The following is a 22,928-nucleotide window of genomic DNA, read 5'->3' on the forward strand; positions in this document are numbered from 1 at the left end:
GGGGGGTGGAACTAGATGATCTTCAGGTCCTTTCCAACCCTAACTATTCTATGATTCTATGATTATGGGACTCCAAAACTACCCACAAAATTCAGGTGAATTGAAATTCACAGTTTTGTTGCCTATTCCTTTTCTAGGAATTCCTTGCATCCCATTTGATTTTTGTATCTGTTCTGAGTAATGAACTATTTTATACCTGTAGAGTTATAAGACAAAATTATTCTTCTAGAATAATGGTGAGCTCAGACTCCATTATTTTATACATGAAGTTAGGAGTCACCCCCTGTTGTGTGTTTCACTTTTAATTTATTTACATTTAACTTTATCTCCAATTTTGACACTACGTCCTGAGTCTAGTGAAGTCCTTTAGCTGCTCTTCCTAGCCGTCCCTGTCTTTCCCAGTCTTAGTCATAGAATCACAGAATCATAGAATAGTTAGGGTTGGACAGGACCTTAAGATCATCTAGTTCCAACACCTCTATCATTAGCAAATGCTGGCACCTCACTGTTTGCTCCTTTGCCAGGCTACTTATGAGTATAGATTTGCTACACTTGTAGTTTCCATTGGTGATCTCCACTAACAACTGACCATTTACTCTGTTACTTACCTTTTAATGAATTACTTATCTATGAAAGAGGAGCCTTGCTCTCATCCTGTGGCAGCTTAGTTTCTTTAAGACATTTTGGTGGGAGGCCTTCCAAAAAGGTCTTCAGTGGTGAAACTTTCATCAGTAGCCACTGGATATCCATTACTGACATCACTAATGACATCAAAGAATTGGGAGTTTAGAGACATGACTTGCCTTTACAGAAATGGTTTAGTGTGAGGTGTCCCTGCCCATAGCAGGAGTGTTGGAGCTAGATGATCTTAAGGTCCTTTCCAACCCTAAATATTCTATGATTCTATGTTTCTACGAAATCCTGCTGACTCTTCCTGTACAACATATTTGTCTGTATGTTAAAAAAAAAAATTAAATAGTTTCTACTAATTTCACTGGTACAAAGGTTGGATTTAGAACTCTATAGTTCTTCAAGGTCTCTGCAGGCTGTTCTTTAAAAGCTGACATTATTTTCCATGTCCTTGTCCTCAAGTGCTAAGGTAAATAAGAGGTTATATACCACAGTGTATTTTAGCTATTTTATGCTTGACTACCTTTAGAAATTCTGGATGAATTTTATCTACTGCTCATCATATATCACTGTTTATATGTCTATGGTATAATTCCTTTTACTGATACTTCAATGCTTATTGGTGTAAACTATGTAACACCCCCATCATCTCCGATCCTGGCCAACTGGTCAAAAGAGGATTTTAAAATAAATCTGCATGCCTATCTGCTTTTTGTGTCTTTCTGTAAACCTTACTTAAGGTTTTTTTGGTAGTCTTTGTGCCTCTGTCCTATTACAGAAACTATATCTGAGCATCTAAGATCATTCTATTAACTGGCCAGTAATGTGATACAGGAGCTACACATTTAAAGTGCAAATCTTCAAACAGCTCATCTTTACATGGCTAATTTAAGCTAATCAGGTAGGCTCCTTTTATAGTTAATTGATAGGAGTAGGCACTGGTATTTGATTCTTTGTGCTTATCTTAGACATCTCCCTTCAATGGGATTACTCATCCTTTGGGTGCCCATGTCTTTATACCAACTACAGAGGAAGCCCAGATGAGTGTGTAGGACATCTGAATTCTACATTATTAAGTCAGAAAGGGTGAGGTGCGCCCCAAGACACTACATCCAGTTATTGGACAATTGACTATTGCTGACTTTTGTTCTAAATTTTACTTATGATATTGTTTCCTTAGCAGGCTCTTCAGTTCTGAAGAGCCATAAAAGGAAGCTCTGCATTTGAAGATGGGAAGCCTTGGGTTGCCTGATTCAATCAGCTCTTCCTGGAGGGTACTGGATGGAACTAAGAGAAAAGTCAGAAAAATAAAGCCATTAGAGAGGGGAAAAAACCAATCTTTTGCACACAACAAACAGATTACAGATTGCCAAGCCATAGTCTTCTGTGATTTGATGAGCTGAGCTCAAGACAGAATACAGTCAGATGGTCCATATGTAGAAAAGTGAAGCGGGGCTTAGAAAGGCTCTGAAGATGAATGGAGAAAGAGATGACATATGGATAAATTTGCAAAGACTGTAAGCAAAAAACCCAAACATCGTAAATTCTTGTTCTTGGTCAGGACCTCAAGAAGAGATTTTTGAGTCCAGAGGGAGATGCCACTAGTGACTAGGCAGCATTGATGTGGAGGGAGTAACTGATGACCTGCAAAGGCTGAGGCTGACTCACCGCAGCTGCTCAAGAGCGAAGATGTGTTGCTAAGAACTTATTCTTGAGCTTTTGTTCATAAATATGGTGCATTTGTGTTGTTTCTGCACTCTATGTATGTCCAAAGCCCCTCAGATTTCAGGGGAATTGCACCACTGGTACAACAGGAAAGAAAACACCTGATGAGGGCAGACAATCAGTTACACAACACAACAGAACAATGGTCTCTATGTGAGCTCAGCTTCTAAAAGTAGCAATATCAAAGTCAGATTAACTAGCATGTGGGAATAGCCTTGGCACAAACATTCGTCCAGCATAGCTATTCTGTGTTCCTTTTTCCTAGTGCAGTCCCATTGGTGGGGATGTAGCAGAGAACTGGAAGACTCATGGCACTCTGGGCCACCAAGCAGCATCTGTTGCTGGCTTTGGGAAATGGCTCCATATTAGAATAGCTCTGGCACTGCTTTTAGCGTGTGGAAAGGGCCATTTTTCCCATGTTTCAAGCAGTGTCTCCCATTGGGTTCAGCAGAAAATCTTGCCCAAATCTCTGACAGGGATTTCTCATGGTTTATATTAATGGGATTTTATTCTCAAGCAATTATGTCATTTGTCCCCCATCCCCCTGATACTTTGTTCAGTATTAATATATTGTAATCACCACTAGGGAATTAAATCCTGGAGCCATTCCTGTGGCATCAAAGCATCTGACTGAAATTGAAACTGTAGTGCAGCTGACTTAAGAAAAAAACCAAATCATTAGCAACATAGGATGGAAGCAAAGATATTCTAAACTTTTCCTGAGATATTTAACCTCTTTTAACTGAAAAAATAATCTAGTTCCATTAAATAGGTGCCTTTATTTCCTGTTTCTAAAACAGGTCAAGAAGCATGACCAGCAGAATCTTTTCATGTTTAGTTCCATCACAGCACTTGAAATTCTCATTTATCAGTGCCATGGTAATATGAAAACCTTTCGTTTTGATCGTTTTCACAAGATGACAAAAAATGACTCTTCAAAGTCTGCTCCAGAAGCTGCTACTTTAGTCAGAATGCTGCTACTGAACTTACTCCTATAGAGATGAATTCTGTTCATGTGGCCACATAGAGAACCTGACTGACATCAGTGGTCATTTTATCTGAAGGCATAATTTAATGCCTAATGGGTTACCTTATGAATATAAAAGGTATTCTCAGTCCTGAACCATGTCATCATTGATGTTTATACATATTTTGTGACACACTATGTACCAATATAATTATAGATTCTACTTTCAGGGTGCTCTTAAAAAGGATCATAAAAGCTCTTTGCTCACTCTGTCCCTCAGTTCCATACAGTTGGCAGCAGATGGGATTGGAAACTATTCCTATGAAGTTGAGGCATTTTTTCACCTTTGATTTAGGGTCCTATTTAGGATGGAATACTCACAGTGAATATCTACTTTGCAAATTGCAGTGTAGTGATATGGGAACCTGCTTACCAAGGGGTAGTTAGTACTGCATAAGTGATGTACCCGCAGGGCGAAAGAGCTTTATTTTAGTTTTTCAAAGGCTGTCTTGGACTTAAGTGATAACTGACTGTGTCAAGGCATCATGTCAGGTAGTACAGCAGTACACTTCAGAACTCTTGAATAGTGAAGTGATTCATAAAAATCAGTACTGGCTGGAAGCAGATCCCCTAATGCTAATGACCACCTACTTTCTCATCTCCTTTATGAGTGTTTATTTACAAAGGATCTCTATCAAGTTCTGTGTGTAAAATCATACCCCTTTATGAATGTTCTGCCCAACGTGTTGCTAAATTTTTCTTTGCGTTCAACCAGTAGCATCTTACATTGAACACTGAGAAGAGTACACAACACTTCTGAGAAGATCTGCGGAGTAAAAACAGTAACAGTAAAAACATGGTGGAGGTTTTTGCTTTTGGATTCAGACAAAGGAGAATCATTCCTTAATCCACTTAAAATTTTAGCACTGAAAGTGATCAAGGATGCACTCTGCTCTTGAAAGAAGCAAATGCACTATCTAGTTATTTACAACAGTGCTTTGCATTGTAGAGAAACATGTTTGTCCTATGGGAAAAAACCCAATGACATTCTCTTAACTATATTATTGGATGGAAAAGTCCAAATGATTTTGAATCTTAGTATTTTTCCATGCTTAAAAAAAAAAAAAAAAGGCAAAAAGATCCTTAAACTGTGTATTCACAAACACAAGAACAGAATTAGAAGGGAGGAAAGTGGCACGACAAGGGGGAATGGTTTTAAGCTGAAAAAGGGTAAATTTAGATTAGATATCAGGAAAAATTCATCACTATGAGAGTGGTGAGACACTGGCACAGATTGTCCAGAGAACCTGTGGCTGTCCCATTTCTGGAAGTGTTCAAAGCCAGTTTGGATGTAGCTTTGAACAACCTGGTCTAGTGGAAGGTGTCCCTGCCCATGGCAGGGGAGTGGAACTGGATGAGCTTTAAGGTCCCTTCCAAACCAAACGATTCTGTGATTTATGATTCTATGAAAGGGCACAGAAGAAACACAGGGCTGTGACGGCATTCTGATTCTACATAAAAAACCTGAGCTGCATTTCAGGTTTTACTTTCCAACCCAGCCTTTACCTCCACCTCATGCTATGTTACTTTCTCACTGTCTCTCTGAGACAGAAAAATTTGAACAAAACAGAGCAGGCGTGTGTTTGTGCCTGTGCATGTGTGTCAAACAAACAAGATAATTTCATGCATTAGAAAATATGACAAGTACAATTTACGAATGCTTGATCAGAGTGAAGCAAAGCCATGAGTCAGCGATGCCATAGTTAACGAGTGAAAAGCTATTCCATCCCATTCCATGTTCTGTACACGGCTAGATGAGGCTGTTATAGAGAGGCAGGAGGTTGCGCAGTCACTCCTCCATTACACAAACACACTTAGTAGGCAGTGCTCAGCAAAAGGGTGGGGGTAAGAAGGTTCCAGCTCTCCAAGGCTTCCTAATAAATCCACCTCTGCTCAACATTTTACATAATGATATAATGCATTGCATTATATTATTATAAGCAGTGACATAATAATAAAATACCTGAGTGCTACTGAAGTGGCAAGGAACACCTAAGATACATTTCTATACTTGTAATTCAGTTCTTGTATTTTTTAATTATAGATAAGAATTTAAAGTGAAAATAATTATCCATTCCATAAATACTGCTGTAATGGATCTTCAACATATAATTAAGAGGCCTTTAATTTTAATTTTGTATACTGAACGCCTGGTTTTGGAGGTATTCCATATTTTACATTCAGGGCCTATACCTGCAAAGCTCTAAGCTTCGATTTTAGTGGAAGCTGAAGATGCTGCATGACTTGCAAATTTAAGAACTTAGCTTTTGTAATGATGGATACAAATAGAATGGCTGCGTCAAATGCACTGCAAGGAATTATCCTTGCTTCTAATTGCAATCCGTTTCAACCGTGCTGTCAGTGTTCCTTGGCCCACCTCAGGTTGCAGCACCATATTCTAACCCATACTTGCAATACAGCCAGTAATGATGAAGCATCTTCTTTCTAAAGTGCCCAACACCTAAATAAGGGACCTACTATCACAGCATTCAGTGTTTTCTAGAAACAGATCTCTTTGATGGTAGAAAAGTAGTTAGCCTGTAATCTCAATGTGAAAATGGATGTCTCCAGTTATTTGCAACTGGATATACAACCTTTCAGCCTACAGTAAAGATTAAAATCATTGGCACATGATTATTACTAGGTGAGGATAGCCTTTCTGAAAGGGCAACTGTATTTCTCAATTCTAGTAAATACAGACACTCACATCTTTAAAAGTACAACAATAACTGGCACCTTTCTGGCAGACTCAGCAGGCAGGTCAAAGATTGTCTCAGCATGTAGAATGAATTAATATTTCTCTCTCAAGAGTAGGTCCTTCTAGAAAAGGCTTAAGGCAGATTGGTGGGGCATTCAAAGGAAAGCCAGGGGGAGGGCAAAACCTTTTGTTTATATGAACATTTTTCAGATTTAGATCTAGAAACATTTAAGTGTTTTAATGTTTTAATGTGTAGGAAAGACTTCACCCTTCCCTGTCCATCCCTTATGTGTCTGTTCTCCTATATATAGCTCACCACACACGTCCTAAGATGTCTTCCCACATTTCACTCCACATTCTCACTCTGCCCTTTTGCAGGACTCTGTAAGTCCCTATCCCTGCCTTTAGGCGTTTGTCTCCAATTTCGTGTCTTCTACTCCTGCTCCTAACCCCACTTTACTCACTCTTCCTACTCCATTTCTGAGTTTCTCCCTGTGTGTTTTAGCTCTTTATCCTCTAGATATAACTTCTGTGCATCTGCTGCTTGCTTTCTCTGAAGCCCAAATGAATTATGGAAGACCTTACTCTATTCCAACAAATACTTTCTGAATATCGGTCATAGTGCACATAATTTAAGAAATGCTATGTTTCCTCTACTTCTTGTTTGAACAGGGTACAAAGTGATGACTTTGCTTTTGTCTCCTCATGCTCTCAAGACAGTAACAAATGTCCCCTAGTGCTCCATCACAGTTTAGAGTGCTGCTGCATTCACGTCTCTTGTTTGGTCATGCAGGCACATCTCCGGTAACAAAAATTCACCCTGAAGAGATTCATTAACTATTTGTAACTAGTCAAGTATTTAGTGCTAAACGAATAAGGGTAAAAAACTGAATAAATCAATATAGTATAACAAGATAGTATAACAAGATTGTATAACTGACTTAAAATGTGGTCTTCCTGACACCCAGACATAGTTGTTGGTTTCTGACAAACAGGTAGTGGGAGGAATACTACATTTTCAGTGTCCTCATGGGCATAATATGGTGACCTGAAAAGGCAAGAGACTAATTCTCTCCTCACTTCTCTTTGTGTCCTGAACCTACAATTGTAAATGCAAGCTGGCAGAAGTGGCTTGCCTTGCTGGCTCCTCACAGACAATATAATAGTGGCTGCAACTTTCGCATGCCTGAATTAGTAAGCATTGTGCCTCCCTATGATTCTCCTAGACACTGCATCGTACTTAGATTGCATTCTCTCACCCAGAACCATGGACTACCATTCTTCTTCCAACAAATGTAGTACTCTCTGTTTAGCCTACATTCAAATCATTCTAGTCACTTAAGAAAACATCTGAAAGGAAATAAACACCAATTAAGGCACAGCCACTTTAATGCACTAAAGATCAGCTCTGAACATAATTTCCTTGCTTTCTATCAGATAAATCTCCCACTTTTGAACATTCCATTTTGTACTTAGATTATGTCTTCTCAGATAAGCTTTAAGCATTACCATCTGTTCTGCAGCAATCACATGATCCTATCACTTTGATTCAGTCAAACACAAATCCCTTTGACAATAGGGAAACAGCAAAATAACACACATTTGTTCCAAAAACTGCCACAACCATAGGTTGTTCAAGGGCTGCTCTATAGTGTAGGTAAAAGACACGGAGAGACTCTCCTATAAACCTCCTGTCCGTGCCCCACTCTGTCCAGGCAGCATTCTGACGCTGAAGCTTCTTGTTTGCTAGGGTGATTGAGTCAGTGTTTCAGCTGTGTTCAGCTGCCCCAAGGGCTGAAAGCTTAGCCAGGGCCCCATGCCTCTGCATGCCTGCTAGCATTTGGAAGCAAATCCTGAGTCACAGGGAATACACCTTTCTCTTGCAGATGCAAGAGCACTATAGTTAACACCTCTCAGCAATCTCTGAGGCATTCTTTCCACATCTGTCCTCTGCAGGCAACTGGCCCACAGTCACTACAGTTGGCCATTGCATCAACAGATGTTCCCTGCTGGTTTCTAGGAGAAAGGAAAAAGCAAAGGAGCTTGAACCCACTGTTGTGGCCACACCTTTTAGCTCTAGTGAAAGGCTGGTGCATATTATGCAGATATTTGGAGCATTCTTCTGCTTAGAATAATTTCCCCATTGGAATGGAAATAGACCCTTTTACCAAAAAGATGATCCCATTCAGACTCAAATTATAGAAGACGGTATAAAATATTTTTCTTTAAGCTTTGAAAGAGGCACACACTGTACTATCAAAGTAACTTGCTGTCCCTAGCTTTGCCTATGCAGATGATGTATATATACACTGGATGAATCATCAAAAAAGGGTGCATTGTAAGTCTTCTCACTATGTCTATCTATACTCCTGCACAACAAAATGTATTGCAAACTTTCTGTCACTCAGAAGGTAAATTCTCTTTATTTCCAACCACTGAATAATTCTCAAAGGGAATGTTTCAGCTAAATTTGTGGTTGAACACATGAACAGGTTAAACTGCTGCATATTGATAGTTATGGATGATTGAAATTTAGGCTACTGATTTATTTTGAAGGAAAATACAGCAATAAACCAATGTACTATAAATTCTAGCTGAATCTGGTATTATGACTCTTCTAATTCATGTAATTTACAGACAAATTCAATGTTTCATTTTCTCCTCTTATTTTTAAGGGCACTGAAAATTCCCTGAAAATTGCTGGAATACGAATTTCTGTATGAGAACTATGAGAGTGAGAATAACAAAATGCTCTGATTTCAATGGTGCAACGGGAAAAACATCTTGGACCATGCACTGTCCATTTATCTTTTGGCATCTATTTAAATACTTTATTTTCTCCAAGTTTGTAAGCTGTTTAAATAGTTAATCTGCAAGCAATTGGTAAATATAAATCTCTCAGAAGCATGTTATCTTTTTTCCATCAAGCTAAAAGGGAAAGGGTGATTCATATTAAATGTATTGATGATAGGAGAGCTCTAAATAGCATTTTATCTGCAATACTCTATTTGAAAGGAACGAAGTGCAAGTTAAACAGTAATACAGAATGCATTTTTTTCAGGGGTGGTCCTCTTGGAAAATGTTAACCACATTAAAGTAGGTAGATATTGAAATAGGCAATGACTTGAAACTGTCATTCACCTGAGCAGGTGGTGGAAGAACCTTCTTGCGTATCTGCTGATTGGGTCTCTGTACTCCAGCACGGTTGTATCCAAGAGGGGTCTTGTTGAAGCATAAAAGGTTCCAAGGCTTGCCTCAAGCTGTGCTGTGGAGTTCAAACACAGCACCAGTGAAACAAGTGAAACTGTTTCTGTTACAACAGGTTGCTCATGTTTGCAGTCAGTCAAATTCCTCAAACACTGGTGAAATGTGAGGTAGGACAGATGAAATCAAAATATGACAGACTGTACAAACACAAACGTGCATATAAACTTTCACTTTGAGGCTGGGTTGACAATGACTTTGAGCAACAAAAACTGTCAAAAAAGAATGAAGTCTATAATACATCAAGTTCTCACCAGCAGCATACAATTAAAAGCAACTCATAAGAGTAATAAAGTTTGAACAAGTTTGTCCAGTGGAGATCAACTCTCAATTAGCTCAAATTGTCTTTGTCCTCCTAGGCAAACAACAAGGAAGTTTAGATTCTCAGGGATTATTCTGTTAGGTCAGCAGGTAACAGAACCCTTCTTGTGATGGCCTTGAGGCCTAAGGAACCTCCTCCAGCCCACAGTTCTTAAAAATTAAAATAAAAGGGTCTAGAAACCCTAAGGGTTTGACTCCCCTACAGCGTGTAATGGTGGGAAACAGGATAACATCCCTTGTAATCAATAAAATAAACCCCCTTTGTTACTGAAGTTCTGTCTGCTTTAGCTATGTTCTAACAACTATATTCCACAGCTGGAGCTCTGAGGCGTTTTCCTGCATGTTTTTAATAAAACATTATAAATAATACAAGAGAATACACACTATATGTGTGTTCCAGATGCTTAACTGAAAGGAAATCTAATGATCAATAATATTTATGTTATGTGACTTTTGCTTGAGAGTTAACATATAGTACAAGTCCTAATAGGCAGAAGGGGGAGAATGTGCTATGTATTTGCTGTAGAGCTTCTCCTTTTGGAGTGCATGTGAAAACTGCTACTGCTAATCACAATTTTGTGGAGGCCTGAAAAGCAAAATATAGCCCATTGTCTTATTAGGCAGACAAAAATATCACTGATTTGCTATTATTAACATTTGTTTAAACTAGCCATTTCTGTATTTAGTGATAATGGTTCTTTCTTTACAAGCATAGTTACATTTTATTTTATTAGGCTTGATATCACTAAATGTGCTCATAGTACTGTGTCAGTAACACAGCAAACTGTTAGTAAATTAGGTTTTCCATTATCCTCAATCTAGACAGCAAGTTGAAGTTTAAAGCTATTTTCTTTTGAAGCAGCAGTCAATTTAGATTAAAATTGAGTACAGCAGTACCTTTTTCTAAAAAATAGTGAAACAACCACCCATACTCTATTACCATTGCTGGTTTTTTGACAGCATGTTTTGTACTTCTGAAATATTACATCCTATATGGAATATGAGTAACTACTAGCACAGTTACAGATTCATTAGATTGCCCAGCTTGATGTTGAAGGCAGAATAAAGATCTCAAAGATAACTGCCCCATTGCTATAAATAAAAGGCCCCACCAGGTTTTGCTAATAAAAAAGAAAACAAATTACCATGCCAAATTTGTTAGTTTCACACAGAATAACTCCCGGACAGAATATAATTCTGTCTGATGTAAACAGTGTTAAGGAGCTGCATGGGGGAAAACACACAGACAGCTATTTATAATGTGCATATTTTTACGAGAGTTTCAAAACCAGCTCTTTTCATGGGTCTTTTGAAAAGCATGTTTTATTTAGAATTGATACGCTATGTTTGCAACACAGAGATTTTTTTTTAATATCCCCCAAAATGTGATAGCTGATGACTTGGCAGCAATGTAGGACACCTCCGAGTTTTTCTATCATCAAACACACCAGAATACTAAGTATTCTTTCTTGCCACAAAAGATGCCTGGTCCCCAGCTGTCTGCCTGCTATGCTGGAGGATAACACCTTCACTAAATCAAGGCACTTCAAATCTTGAAGTCTATTGAGTTTCAAGGTAGACAGCAAATCAAGAGTAAGGCATCGCACCAGGCTTCTGCAGAGACAAGGCTGAACCTAAAATTCATCACTTCTTGTGAGGGACCCCAGCTACTACTGCAGGGGGCCAGAAGATTACAGCAAGGACAAATGCTATAATCCTAAAGGAGGCAGCAGAGGATAGTGTATTCAAAGCCTTTGGATCTTGTAATGAAAGAATGACCCTTCAAAAGCACCTTAAAACCCATACCAAAATCTCTTTTCCCTGTTGCAGGAAAATGCCCCTCCTTAAGTTGGTGCTATCTCAGCATGACTATGTAACAAACATTTCAATCCCAATATTAACCAGTATTAGCTTGTAAATAAGCTAAATTTATGTAAAAAAGTTACCGTATATTTATGATAGTGTTATATATTAACGCCTATACCATATACATATTGATATCTATTTTTATTATCACTATTGACACAAACTAAAATGTGATCAACACACTAATCCAGATTTTATTGAAATGACTTGTCTACATATTACATTTGGTTCTGAAGTACCATATTCTGGCTGACTGAATTCTCACTATTATCTTCTTTATACAGCCAATAAACATATTGTTATAATCCACATATGAATGACAAAGACACCACAAAAATACATTAAAAATATAATCAGTGTCTTACCTTCTCTGTCTGGTGTAAGCTTTTGTTTGAGAAGGTGATTAACAATGGCACTCAAGCATATGTAGCACTGACGACCCATTGTGTTCCAGTTCATGGTGTTCAGGACATTAATTGCCTCATGTATCTCATCGTAACGAATATACTGGTGGATGATTTCCACAAGGCCCAGCTGCCCTCTTGTGAACACACCTTTTACAAGAAATATTAAAACCAAAGATAGCGTTATATAAAACATAGATGACTACTTTTCAGCACAGTTAAAAATAATTGCTGTCAGCTAAAATTAGAAAGTTTAACAGATTTCATTATTAAACTTTTATGTCAGAATGCTCCTTATCATGTTAGCATATCTATACTGAGGTTGCTTTGGACAGCAGAAAAAACATCAGTGACCTTCACAGATAGAGGCTGAGTGAACACAGCCAGTATCCACTCATGACAGAATCATACAAAGAAGTTTGTTTAAAACATGGTAGGAAAACCTTATTCCCAGATTACCATTATTACATTGGAGAAAATAAGCGAATATTCATAGAACCTCCCTCCTGCAGGAAACACTACTGGCGACACTAAAAAATAGCATTTGTGTCACACAAACATACAAATTTACAGCAGCAAGTTACTCGTTTACTCTCTGTATTGAAATTGCTCTAGAACTTCTATCTTGGCAAGATTCTCTCCAGTGAAGCATTTCTTCTGTGAGGGGATATCATGAAAGATGTCAACATCTAGAGACCTTTGAATTACAATTGCACATGGAACCAAAATCAAACTTGCCATAATGGGGCAAAACCTGAGCAATACACTGCTCACTCCATGAAAGCATGATTTAGCTACAGCATTCTGTCTCTGAAAAGTAGAATTAAAAGACTGTTTATGTTTCTTGACTTGCAGATCTTGGCTTCTGAACAGAAAATGTGACTGAAAAGCTGCAGATAGTAATGTTATTTATTGTCTCTGACTAGCCAAATGATCACAACATAGAGCACACATGGCACTTTAGGAACTGTTGCTTGCTTTGGGTCACTGCGTTAGGGCATTCTTTGTCACTACTGCTCCAGGTATTTAAGAGAGACCAGAATAAATTTACCATTCCCCTCACTTTAAATAAAAACATAATGTCATGGTTTTGTCAATTTATATTCTAATGTTTGTCAAAACCAATTTTAAGCAAAAAAAAAAAAAAAAAAAAGGGAACATGCTTAATTTCATTACTGATACTGAAGCTGGGGGGAAACATCTAACAACAGAGAAAAGCAGATCTGATATATAGAAAACATACCTCAGAAAACTTTCATAAATGTAGTTGCATACATTGTTTGTGATGTAAAATAAGAAATGGAAAAGAAAAAAATGTAGAGGGAAACATATATACAAGTTTGGGCGAAAAAAGCTTATATATTTATTTTTTGTAACAGAGAAATACTTGGTTTTTTTAGAGTCATTAAAGAAAAGACATGGTTGTCTATTGTATTTCACTTTACATTTGCATGTATTAGAGCCATTATAATATGTAATAGCCCTGTACTTAACCTGTGCATGTGTGATAGTATCTAATTGTTATGGTAGACTTTATTCTTCCTAAATGTTTAGTGTTTTTAAAGTATTACATGAGTTGAGTAATCTTCACATTAATCACTAAGTGAAGTTGAACATACTTATTTGTATGCTAATTAAATATAGTATTATATTTTAAATGTCTTTTGCTGAACTACTGGCACCAGTACCAAGTTTGCATTATCCAAGATCTGGGTTGACATCAACGACAAGAAGCCACAGTGCTTTTGAGAATGAGTTTGGCATTGGACTCCAAAAATATTTGCCATTCATGTTTGAGGGTGAATTTAATAGGAATCTTTTCCTGAAATAAATCTGGCTAGACAGCACAATTCACAGAACTTGTCCAAAATCATATGTCAGTTGGAAGTTAAAAACATATTTGCCTAGTCACACTGACATAGTTTTTTAACAGACTTTTATGGGAAAGAATTCCAAGCCATGAGTTAATTATGGATTTTATTTCAGCCCTGAATGCCTGACTGGGTTTTGCTGTCATGGATCCCTAAGTTTTCCATATAATTTATATTTGCATTATTTCTTAAATAGCAGAGAACTAAAAACCACTGAGGTTGGGAAGAGGGACTGACTAATCAACACAGCATTAACTTGGTCGTGTGGAAAACTGAGAAGAAGAGGGTAAAGCTGAAAACCAGGATGCAATAGAGAACAGCAGATTTTTGCACAGTGGACTACAAAGAGGAAGAGAGGGAGAGAAAGAGAGCTTTGCCTTCCTCCTGGAAGAGATTTTACAGTAATTATACAGAATGAATTTTAAAATGTGATAACTTTCAGCTGTAGAGGTCAACATCTTCCCATTTGGATGCTTGACTTCTCCTGGGTGGTGCGCTTCCAGGCAACCTTCTTGGGAAAAAGAGGTGACAGCCAACTCACTGCCTAATTGATTTAGGAACGGTGCCCAGGGAGACAGTCCAATTAAGTTTACAAGCTGGCAATTAGCAGGAAAGGCCTCTAAATCCCTGCACTGAGAGCCTGCTTGCCTTCCTAAGAACATAAATGTGCTAAAGATAGCAAGGGGAAAGCTGTGCTTTCTGGAAGCTGTCGTGAGAAAACCCCACAAGGGAGGACTAAAGAAAAGCAAGGTAGATGTGTAGAGTGCCTTCTGCTCGACAGGTAAGAGGTAATTTAGAGCTGTTTTTTTTAATGGCCAACATGCATAAAACCATCAAGTTCTGGGGGTACTGTTCAATGACTAAACCTGTCATTGAACATAATGTAACTGAATTATCTCAAAATAAATGATAAGTTATAAATAGTTATTTTTAACATTGGGTTGTTTTTTTTTTTTGATAGCAGTAATAATCTGCATTGGCTTTTTTTAAATTATACAACTATAAGTTAATCCAATATTTTTGTTTCTAACACCCTATTATATGAATTTACTTGTTTGCAGTGGCATACTTTTTTAAGTTTTTAAATGCAGTCTTTCAAATATTTAGGTTGGCAGTGCTTTAGGCAGGATTTTTCCCCCAAAAAAACACATGCACATCACAGTAAGTAATGAAATAAAGTAGATTTTTCAAACCTTTCTGTCACTTAGGGTTTTGGGGTTTTTTTAAAACCTTCTTCCTAATCTCAATAGCTTTATACAAAAGAATCATAAAAACCCTCCTGTAAAGATCTACAAAGGCAATCCTGTTTCCTTGGGCAGACAATGAGCAAAATGTTGAAATTTTCCAGGATGAGTATATTCGACATGGCTGTCTGCCCTGCTGAAACACTGCCTTGGTAGTCAGAAGATTTAAGCATGATTGTTTTTTTTTTAGCTCTCACAGTGGGTTTGCACCACTGTAACTTGCCTGACTTGAATGGAATGAATACAGTTCTCACTGATGAGCAACTGCAGGGGTTTTATTCTTAATTCAGCCACTGACGCATTGTGTAACTCTTGGAAAGCCTTTTAGCTTTCATTTACTGTTTCTTCTTATTCTGTTTGTAAAATGAAGATAGTTACGGTTTTACTCTTTCAAAGTCTCCTTACACCTAAGATGAGAAGTGCTATATAAATTCTAAAATTAGTATTAATACTTCTTTTATTCACAGCCCCTGGCAAATGAAATTAGAGACTTCTATGAAGTTTATGAAAACCTTCTTTCTTGTGTGAAATGTCTTATTCTGTCAGACCTCATTTGAAAAGACATTAAGTAATCATGAAACATAATGACCTCCTTGGTTCACATCTTCAGATATCGTTGGAACTATGTGCTTTTAAAGCTATGTTCCCATATATCTAAAATGAGGGTGCTTTTGATGTACAGATGTTTCTTGTAAGGAAACATCTACAGATCTTGAGATATCTTGAGAGCTCAAGGTTCAATAGATGTGCTCAATAACTTACCAAGTTTAAAGTGAAGTACTCCTAAGGGTCCTTTGTCAAATCTAACTAACAAAAGATCATGAATATTTGTGCTGTCAGTGCTGGCCGGGGCAACTTGAGGAGCGGCCCACTGGATCTGGATGAGGCTGCTAGGTACGTCAAAGTGTTTACTGAATTGCAGAGTTGCCTCAGGTGAATAATCTTGTGCCAAGAGCTGAATTTTAATTGGGGACAGTGCTGTGTCAAAAAGTTGGAGCTCCCCTTGAGAGCTGCCAACCATGAATATGGCTCCGGAAGGGTGGTAGGTTATTAAAGCAGGCAGCAGTTCTGCTTGGGCTAACAGAGTCACTTGGTTGTAGGCTTCATACAGAATTACTGATGAATCTTCACAACCCAGGACTAGTTTGTCTTCTGTAACATCTCTGCAACAGCTGATGGCCTTGGATCGTAGTGGTATTCTGGTAACTGCCACACACTGCATTTTGTTCCTAACACGCTTGTAGATGCAACTGTCAGCCATGGGCTCTTTGTCTGCAGAGAGGGAGTGCTCCACTGTGTAAACCTGATAAGGCTGATTAGTGCTGAAGCTTGCATCGAGTGGATCCCATTCTGTACGCACGTAACTCAGAACCTAAAAAAAAATCCAAATCATTTTTAGTCATATTTTTAACAATGTATTCTTACTTTGATGATTTAAAAACAGACTGCCACAAATACGCTTTCTCATGGGTCAGTAAGCGAAAACAAACAAGCATTTCAGAAATTAGAGTTGTAAAATCTACTGTCTTAACTTTTAAAAGGTTAATTCCTTTGATGAAAAAAACCCTGCAATATAGTTTGAGCTAGATTTGTTTGTCCAGAGTATACAATAGTTTAGCAGAATAGAGGATAAATGATGCAATGGTCCTAACAGTGCTGGAAAGAGGAAAAATCAGCAAGTGATTGATAGAAAATAATAACTGATTATTTGCAAGTGGGTTGGGGAGAAATCTTCTGGAAGTTTTCTGGAAAAATTTACAGTAGGTTATAAATTTTCTGGAAAAATTTATAATAGGTTACTTTGAGTATCACATGTAGAGGTTTTCTGATCATTTACTCTAGGCCATGGTAACAGAAAATACTACACTGTAGTGGTAGAAACAATGGCATGTTTAAACAATGTATACTATACACTGCCAAATGAGTAGGTGGCAGATGTTCTTTGGTGCCATATAGCTTCAGATGCAGAATAAATGAATTTGTGATAGCAAGAAAGGGGGACCATTTAGGGGTACTTGAAGGCTGAATGAACTGGAAGAAGAACACAGAGGCAGAATATAATACAAAGACAGCAGTTGGCGAAGAGCAAGAATTTGAAGTGTGGAAACATGGGAAGTACCATAAAGTGATAGAGGCAACAGTGGAACCAATGAAGATTCACGTCCTTCAATATAAGGGTTTGAGTGAGAGGTGCTATAAAGGATTTGAGCAGGGAAACTGTAGGATAAATACCAGTTGTAAACAAGTTGCAAATAGCTTATGAAAAGCTTTTTCTTTGAAAGAAAGAGAAAACGGATGTCTCTAGAAAAATGAGAGCAGTGGAACTCAGTCAGAAACTTGCTGGTATTTGTTCATGCAGAAATAAAGAGTGAAAGGAAAATGTCAAACTGAGCCAAACCCCACCCTCAGGTATACCCACAGCATTCTTCGCACTGCAAACTGAAGCTGCTGACCTGCCACTAATTCTGGAAGCTCCTTCTTTTGAATCCAGGTGGTATGCAAGTAGTATATACACCAAAAGGGGTAACAAATGTGATTAAAAGGCAGAGAGAGGGTGAGGGAGGAAACTTGGAAATTTCAGGTTGAAAACAGAAATGCACACATGACGTTAAAGCAGATTTTCACAGATCACAAGACCAACTGAACACATAATTTAGGCTTTCATTCTGCAAAGAAGGAGAATAAGAAATTGAGATTTTTGTTTGGCATACCACCCATTAAATCTTCAGAAGCAACTGATGAATCTATAAACACGTTATTCGGAATGCTGATCAGACTGATTAGGCTGTTTTCTTCTGACAATTTTGTCAGCTAAAGGGTTTCTCATTCAAAAGAAAGAAAAAAGGATTATCGCAGTTCTGTGGCTGCAAACCAGCTGCTGGTTAATACAAGTCTTTGCTACTTTAGGTTAGAGACATACAAAGAAGCCCTTGATGCAAAAACATGTAATACATGCAATATAATACATGCCAATGCATCCAGCCTGTGAAAACCAGTTTCAACAGAGTAGTCATCAATGAAAATACATACCAAAGAGGAAAGAAAAGATTAAATTAAGGTAGAGTTTGAAAAACATTTCCTCACCTCGACCATTCCTTCATCAGTGACTTAGCCTCTGCAACTAGTCTTTTATGCCCACAAAATGTGCAGTGGCTACTGTGCAGATGCTAGAACTGCTCAAATGTACAGCTTATTAGGGTGTTAAAGCGCATAGGAATTGCAAGGAAACCTACAAGAGGTCATTGTGGACAAAGGATCACTGTGACCACAGAGCTCTCTAACCCCAAATAAAGACAAAGTAAAGTGTTATTGTTTGTTATTCAGTTTTCCCTAAGAGTATGTACGGAGACCCATGTAGCTGCCTTTCAAATATGTGAAATAGAAATCTGCCCAAGCAAGTCTTCAAAGCTTCCATAACTTCAGTGAAATGAGCCTTGAGGCCCTCTGGGACTCAGGTTTCTGTCTTCCTGTGGCAGATTTCAATGCACTGCATTATTCATCTACATATTTTGATCCAAAACCAGTTCTCCTCTCTGGACATCTCCTCACAAACTACAAGAAAGTCATGAAGATCCACACAATGATCAAGCCATTGAGAGACAAAAGAAAGATAGAGAGAGATAGAGAGAGATAAAAGAAAGCACTACTAAATTCTGAAGAGAGACTGGCCTTGAAAGTTAAGACAATACAGAAGAAAACAGGTGAAACATGGATTTTACAACTCCATAGGAGTGACTGCTGGAAAACAGCAATGGAAATACCTACAGAAAAATAAATGTTGTCTTCTGATCGTTTGAGAGTCAGCAAGCAAACTGAATCCAATTAATAATTTTGTTCTGCCTTGTTAGAGCAAAAGTGGGACAAAATGTTGCTCACTACTTTGAATTTAAAAGAAAGTAAAACCTTATATTTTGGAATGCTAATTTAATGAGACTTGAGATGAGAAGCTTCCTAGCTTCACTTAATTTTGACAGCAAATCCTTGAAATGAGGTCTAGGGTAGAGCTGGTTGTTGTATATAATGCAATACTAAGCGAGGAAAAAGCTCCTGCGACGAGAGAAAGACAATTTGCTGCATTTCAAAATGCAATTTTTCACATACTGTTTAAACAAATTAGGCTTAAAGGAATCTTTTCTAGACACTACTGCTCATATTCTGGCTGAAAATGAGAGAAACATTTCTCCTTAGATTGGAACAGATAAGCTTTTTCTCATGCATCAGTGGCCTCATGTGCCTCTTGGAGGAAGAGTACCAAGCCGAGAGACCTCTTTGTTCTGGTTTCCAGTTTTGCTGAGTGTAACTGGTATTTGGCACTCTGAAGGGGAAAAAAAATGGATGTTCTTTTTCATCTGAGAGGGAAGATTTGAGTTTCTCTGTCAGAAATTACTTTCATTATTAATTTTTCATGGTGATAACTGTAAAAGTAAAGGAGAGACATACAACTACAGAAACATATTAATAAGACTAAGATAATACTTTTTAAAGATAAGAAGTCTAACAATCAAAACATCTTTTTTTTCTCTTTCCCTTCCCAAGAAGATAGTACTCCATTACCTGCCACGTGCTAGTAAACAGTGCTTTAGCAGTTCTTTAAAAGGAATCCACTGGGATTCCTTGCCGGTGAGCAGTAGATCTCTGGAATCCAAAAGGGGAATGTTAAAATAGCAATTTATCTTTAATTTAACAAAACATTCACGTGGGGAATAGGGAGGCAAAAGCTGGAGGAGTTCCCTCAGAAGTGGGTAAGACAACAGGAGGATTTGTGGAGGAGGGGACAGGACAAGGAATGTTAAAAGACAAAGCTGAAATATCACATGGTGGGGTGTATAATCTGTTCAGTATTAAGCGCTTTCCATAAATCTTGGACTAAGCGCTTAGCCTTGGTTTCAAGCAGAGATTTCTGGAAATACTTTGCATGAAGTAAAACCAATTACTTTCTGTAAAGTAATAAATCAAGCAATAATAAAGAAAAAATTAAAGTCCCTTTAAGTTTTGTGACATGTATGCTACAAAACCATAGTAAATGTATTTAAACTTTTTTGACATAATTCATGTCATTCCCTTATTAACATGGCAGTCATACATCACTACTGCACATTTATACTGTTTTTCCCCTTGCACTACTGGCCTGTGCTCTGCATCAGCTAATCAGCAGTGGGAGGGATACTATACGCACCAAGTTCTCAAATCCTAGAGTCAGAAATCATAACAGTCCAAGTAAAGAAATCTGTTAATCTGCATAAATAAGGGTCTGAATTATGCTAGTTAAAATACTTTCTTTCATTTTGTTTGAAAGAAATAATAGCACAAGCTCATTTGGGCAGTATCACTCTTCTCAGCAAAAACCTCTGAACACTTAAAATTGAAGTATTTTGCATAGAGTGCTGGGAAAGGATAAAGTCCACATATCAAAACAAGTAAGAGTTTTAACCAGTAGTTCTTAAGCAGAAAATTGGCTTACCAGCAGATAAAAAAAGAAAACAAAAGAAACAGAGAAATAAGCTTGCTGAGACTGAATTGTGTGTCTTTCAGATGAGAAAAATCTTTGATTTATTTTATGGATGTTAGAAAAATGCTTATTTAATTTCACAGGGTGAGGCTCTAAACAACAACAAACACTTTAATTAGAAACATAGAGTGGGAAGTGTAGTACACACTAGTAAAATTGCTTTAAGTACAGCACTGTGAAGATGGAATAAAAAAACAATCCTATTTTAAAACGTTTCTACAATAAAAATGCAAGGCTCCTACTCTAGGTTACCTACTTGGCTGCATTTTATTTACTGCCCACGTGCAAACTTGCTGACTGATCTTCAGTGAGCATTTATTCTTTTCTTTTAAAATTTATCATCATCATCTTTATCCCATATTATTCATTGGACTTTGAACCCAATGTGACATGAAGCATTTTACATTCTTTGTGATGTGTGTGAGAGGTATTTCAGCTATTCAGTCACACACGGTAGATGTTTTCCTGAGTGCTACAGTAATTGTAGGATAGCTCACTCATAAAAGATCTGCTGTGTTTATTTCACAAGTTTGAGGCACAATGTGGAAGCAATAACTATTAAATATTAGCTCTTGGGAGAAAGAAAAATAGCATTCTCTCTCAGGCAAGTTATTTTTTTTCCACAAGATTGAAGTATAATTTCAGTGATTCTTACCAGCACTAAACAGAGTGAAAATAAACATGGCAAAGACAAATGCAAGTACTACAATAACTGAGCCCTGGCATCATCACCTCCTGTTAATTTACATTTGCAGAATAAAGTTCATGTTGATTTTAACACAACTTTCTATCAAAGCATTTAATCCAAGGATGATTTCACATCAGATCCTATTTATTCATAGCAAATTGTTTGAAATGATTTCTGGAAGATTCCTCTTCCGGTTTTGAAATCAAATTACCAGCATTATCTCTGCAGGGTGACAATTCAAATAACACCCTTGATCATTGTCACTTTAACAAAGAAGAAACATACAAACCCCCAATACTTAAATAAATAAATTGGAGAAAGGATGAGTTTACTGGAGGAAACCAATGCATGCAAGAAAGCAGAAAAAGGTTCAATAGACCAACACTCCTGCAGCAACATGCATGCGTGTGTATAAATGTACATTGCACACCAAAGTCAAATGTTAAAAACACTTTTGTTTCTTCAAGTGATGATTCCTCATCAAATCTTAGAACATTCAACACAGTAAACACCGATCTTAAAAAAAATACAGAGTAAACCAAGTCAAGATTTGCAAGGAAAAAAGTTCTTTCTGGTTTTAGAGGAATAATGTCTACCTTTAGCCTTAATACTAGCAAATGTTAAAGAATAAAGCCACACAACAAAATTCAAATAAAATTTATAGTGTATTTAAAATATAAAATGTATTTCCTCAATTAAGTTGAAAACCTGCTTAAGTACACAGTAGCCAATCATGGTATGTGCAGTCATCCCAATGCAGAATGCATAGTTACAGGATATTATCGTGATGAGGGGTTGAGTCGCTTAGTCCCAGAGCTATTCCAGTCTTCATTCTAATAAGCACTCTTCTGGTGGGCAGCAAATATCACTGAGAAAATTCCTCCAGGAAGGAAACAGCATCACCTAAGAGCCCCATTTACCCTTGCTCTGCCACAAGAAGAGCGTCAGTAGCTGGCTGACCTGTTGTGGTTTTGTAGGTCAGCACCAAAGTGCTGTAGAACAGCTGTGGGCAGCACCCATTCATTTCCTTGGGCTTGGATTTGTTTTTTAAAAGCCTAATATGCCAAACAGCTCTTTATAGGCTAGACATTCAGCAATTCCTGCTTTTCTCTTAATTCTAGATAATAATGCTGTTTTAGCCAAGCAATACTACTATTTTCAAGTAGTATTGGTGGTATCATTTCATTACACTTGTTTTTGATAAATGCTCCAAAATGAATGAGCTCATGCTTCTCACTTTTCTTCTGTTGACAATAATAATTTACTGGGAGAAAATGCATATTATTGGTCAAATATGATAAATATGAATTTATTTTTATGCGTAACAATGGCATTTCATGTTTTTATGCCAGGTCTATACTTGAGGAACACTACAAATGGTAAGGGAATAGAGCCAAAGAAAGGCAAATAAGCATGCTTAGAAACACTGCATTTTTGTGGTATCTGATCTATAGAGTAACTGTTAAGAACCTCTCCAGAAATGCTAACATTTTTGCTCAGATTTACACTACCAAATGACCCTCAGAAGTTAAAGTTAAGTTAATTCCCCTCCAAGACACTGTAGGGGAAAAATATACCTTGGCTAATTGCAGATTGGGGATTGATGCTACTTCTAGAGCTGCTGGGTTATGACATCCCCTATCCATGCACAGGAATTTAACTACTTGTATAAGGAGCGCTA

At 37.5% G+C, this 22,928-nt stretch overlaps 1 protein-coding gene across 3 annotated transcripts in view; it reads right to left on the reverse strand.

The window, feature by feature from the left end:
- The window catches only part of WDPCP (WD repeat containing planar cell polarity effector), a 158,192-nt gene that overhangs the window by 58,775 nt on the left and 76,489 nt on the right, over window positions 1-22,928 (reverse strand). For all 3 annotated transcript variants that reach the window (XR_008974053.1, XM_057423340.1, XM_057423338.1), the window contains exons 11-13: window positions 15,813-16,422; window positions 11,897-12,085; window positions 9,222-9,345 (exon numbers count right to left, since the gene is read on the reverse strand). Coding sequence is in view for 2 of the 3 variants with exons in the window: in XM_057423340.1 (XP_057279323.1) it covers window positions 9,222-9,345; window positions 11,897-12,085; window positions 15,813-16,422 (923 nt within the window). In the remaining variant the exon portion in view is untranslated. The remainder of the gene's footprint in view (window positions 1-9,221; window positions 9,346-11,896; window positions 12,086-15,812; window positions 16,423-22,928) is intronic.

The sequence above is a fragment of the Pezoporus wallicus genome, unplaced genomic scaffold (genome assembly GCF_028554395.1).
Source record: "Pezoporus wallicus isolate ANWC-B61680 ecotype Strahan unplaced genomic scaffold, APGP_CSIRO_Pwel_v1 contig_4191, whole genome shotgun sequence".
Lineage (NCBI taxonomy): Eukaryota > Metazoa > Chordata > Aves > Psittaciformes > Psittacidae > Pezoporus > Pezoporus wallicus.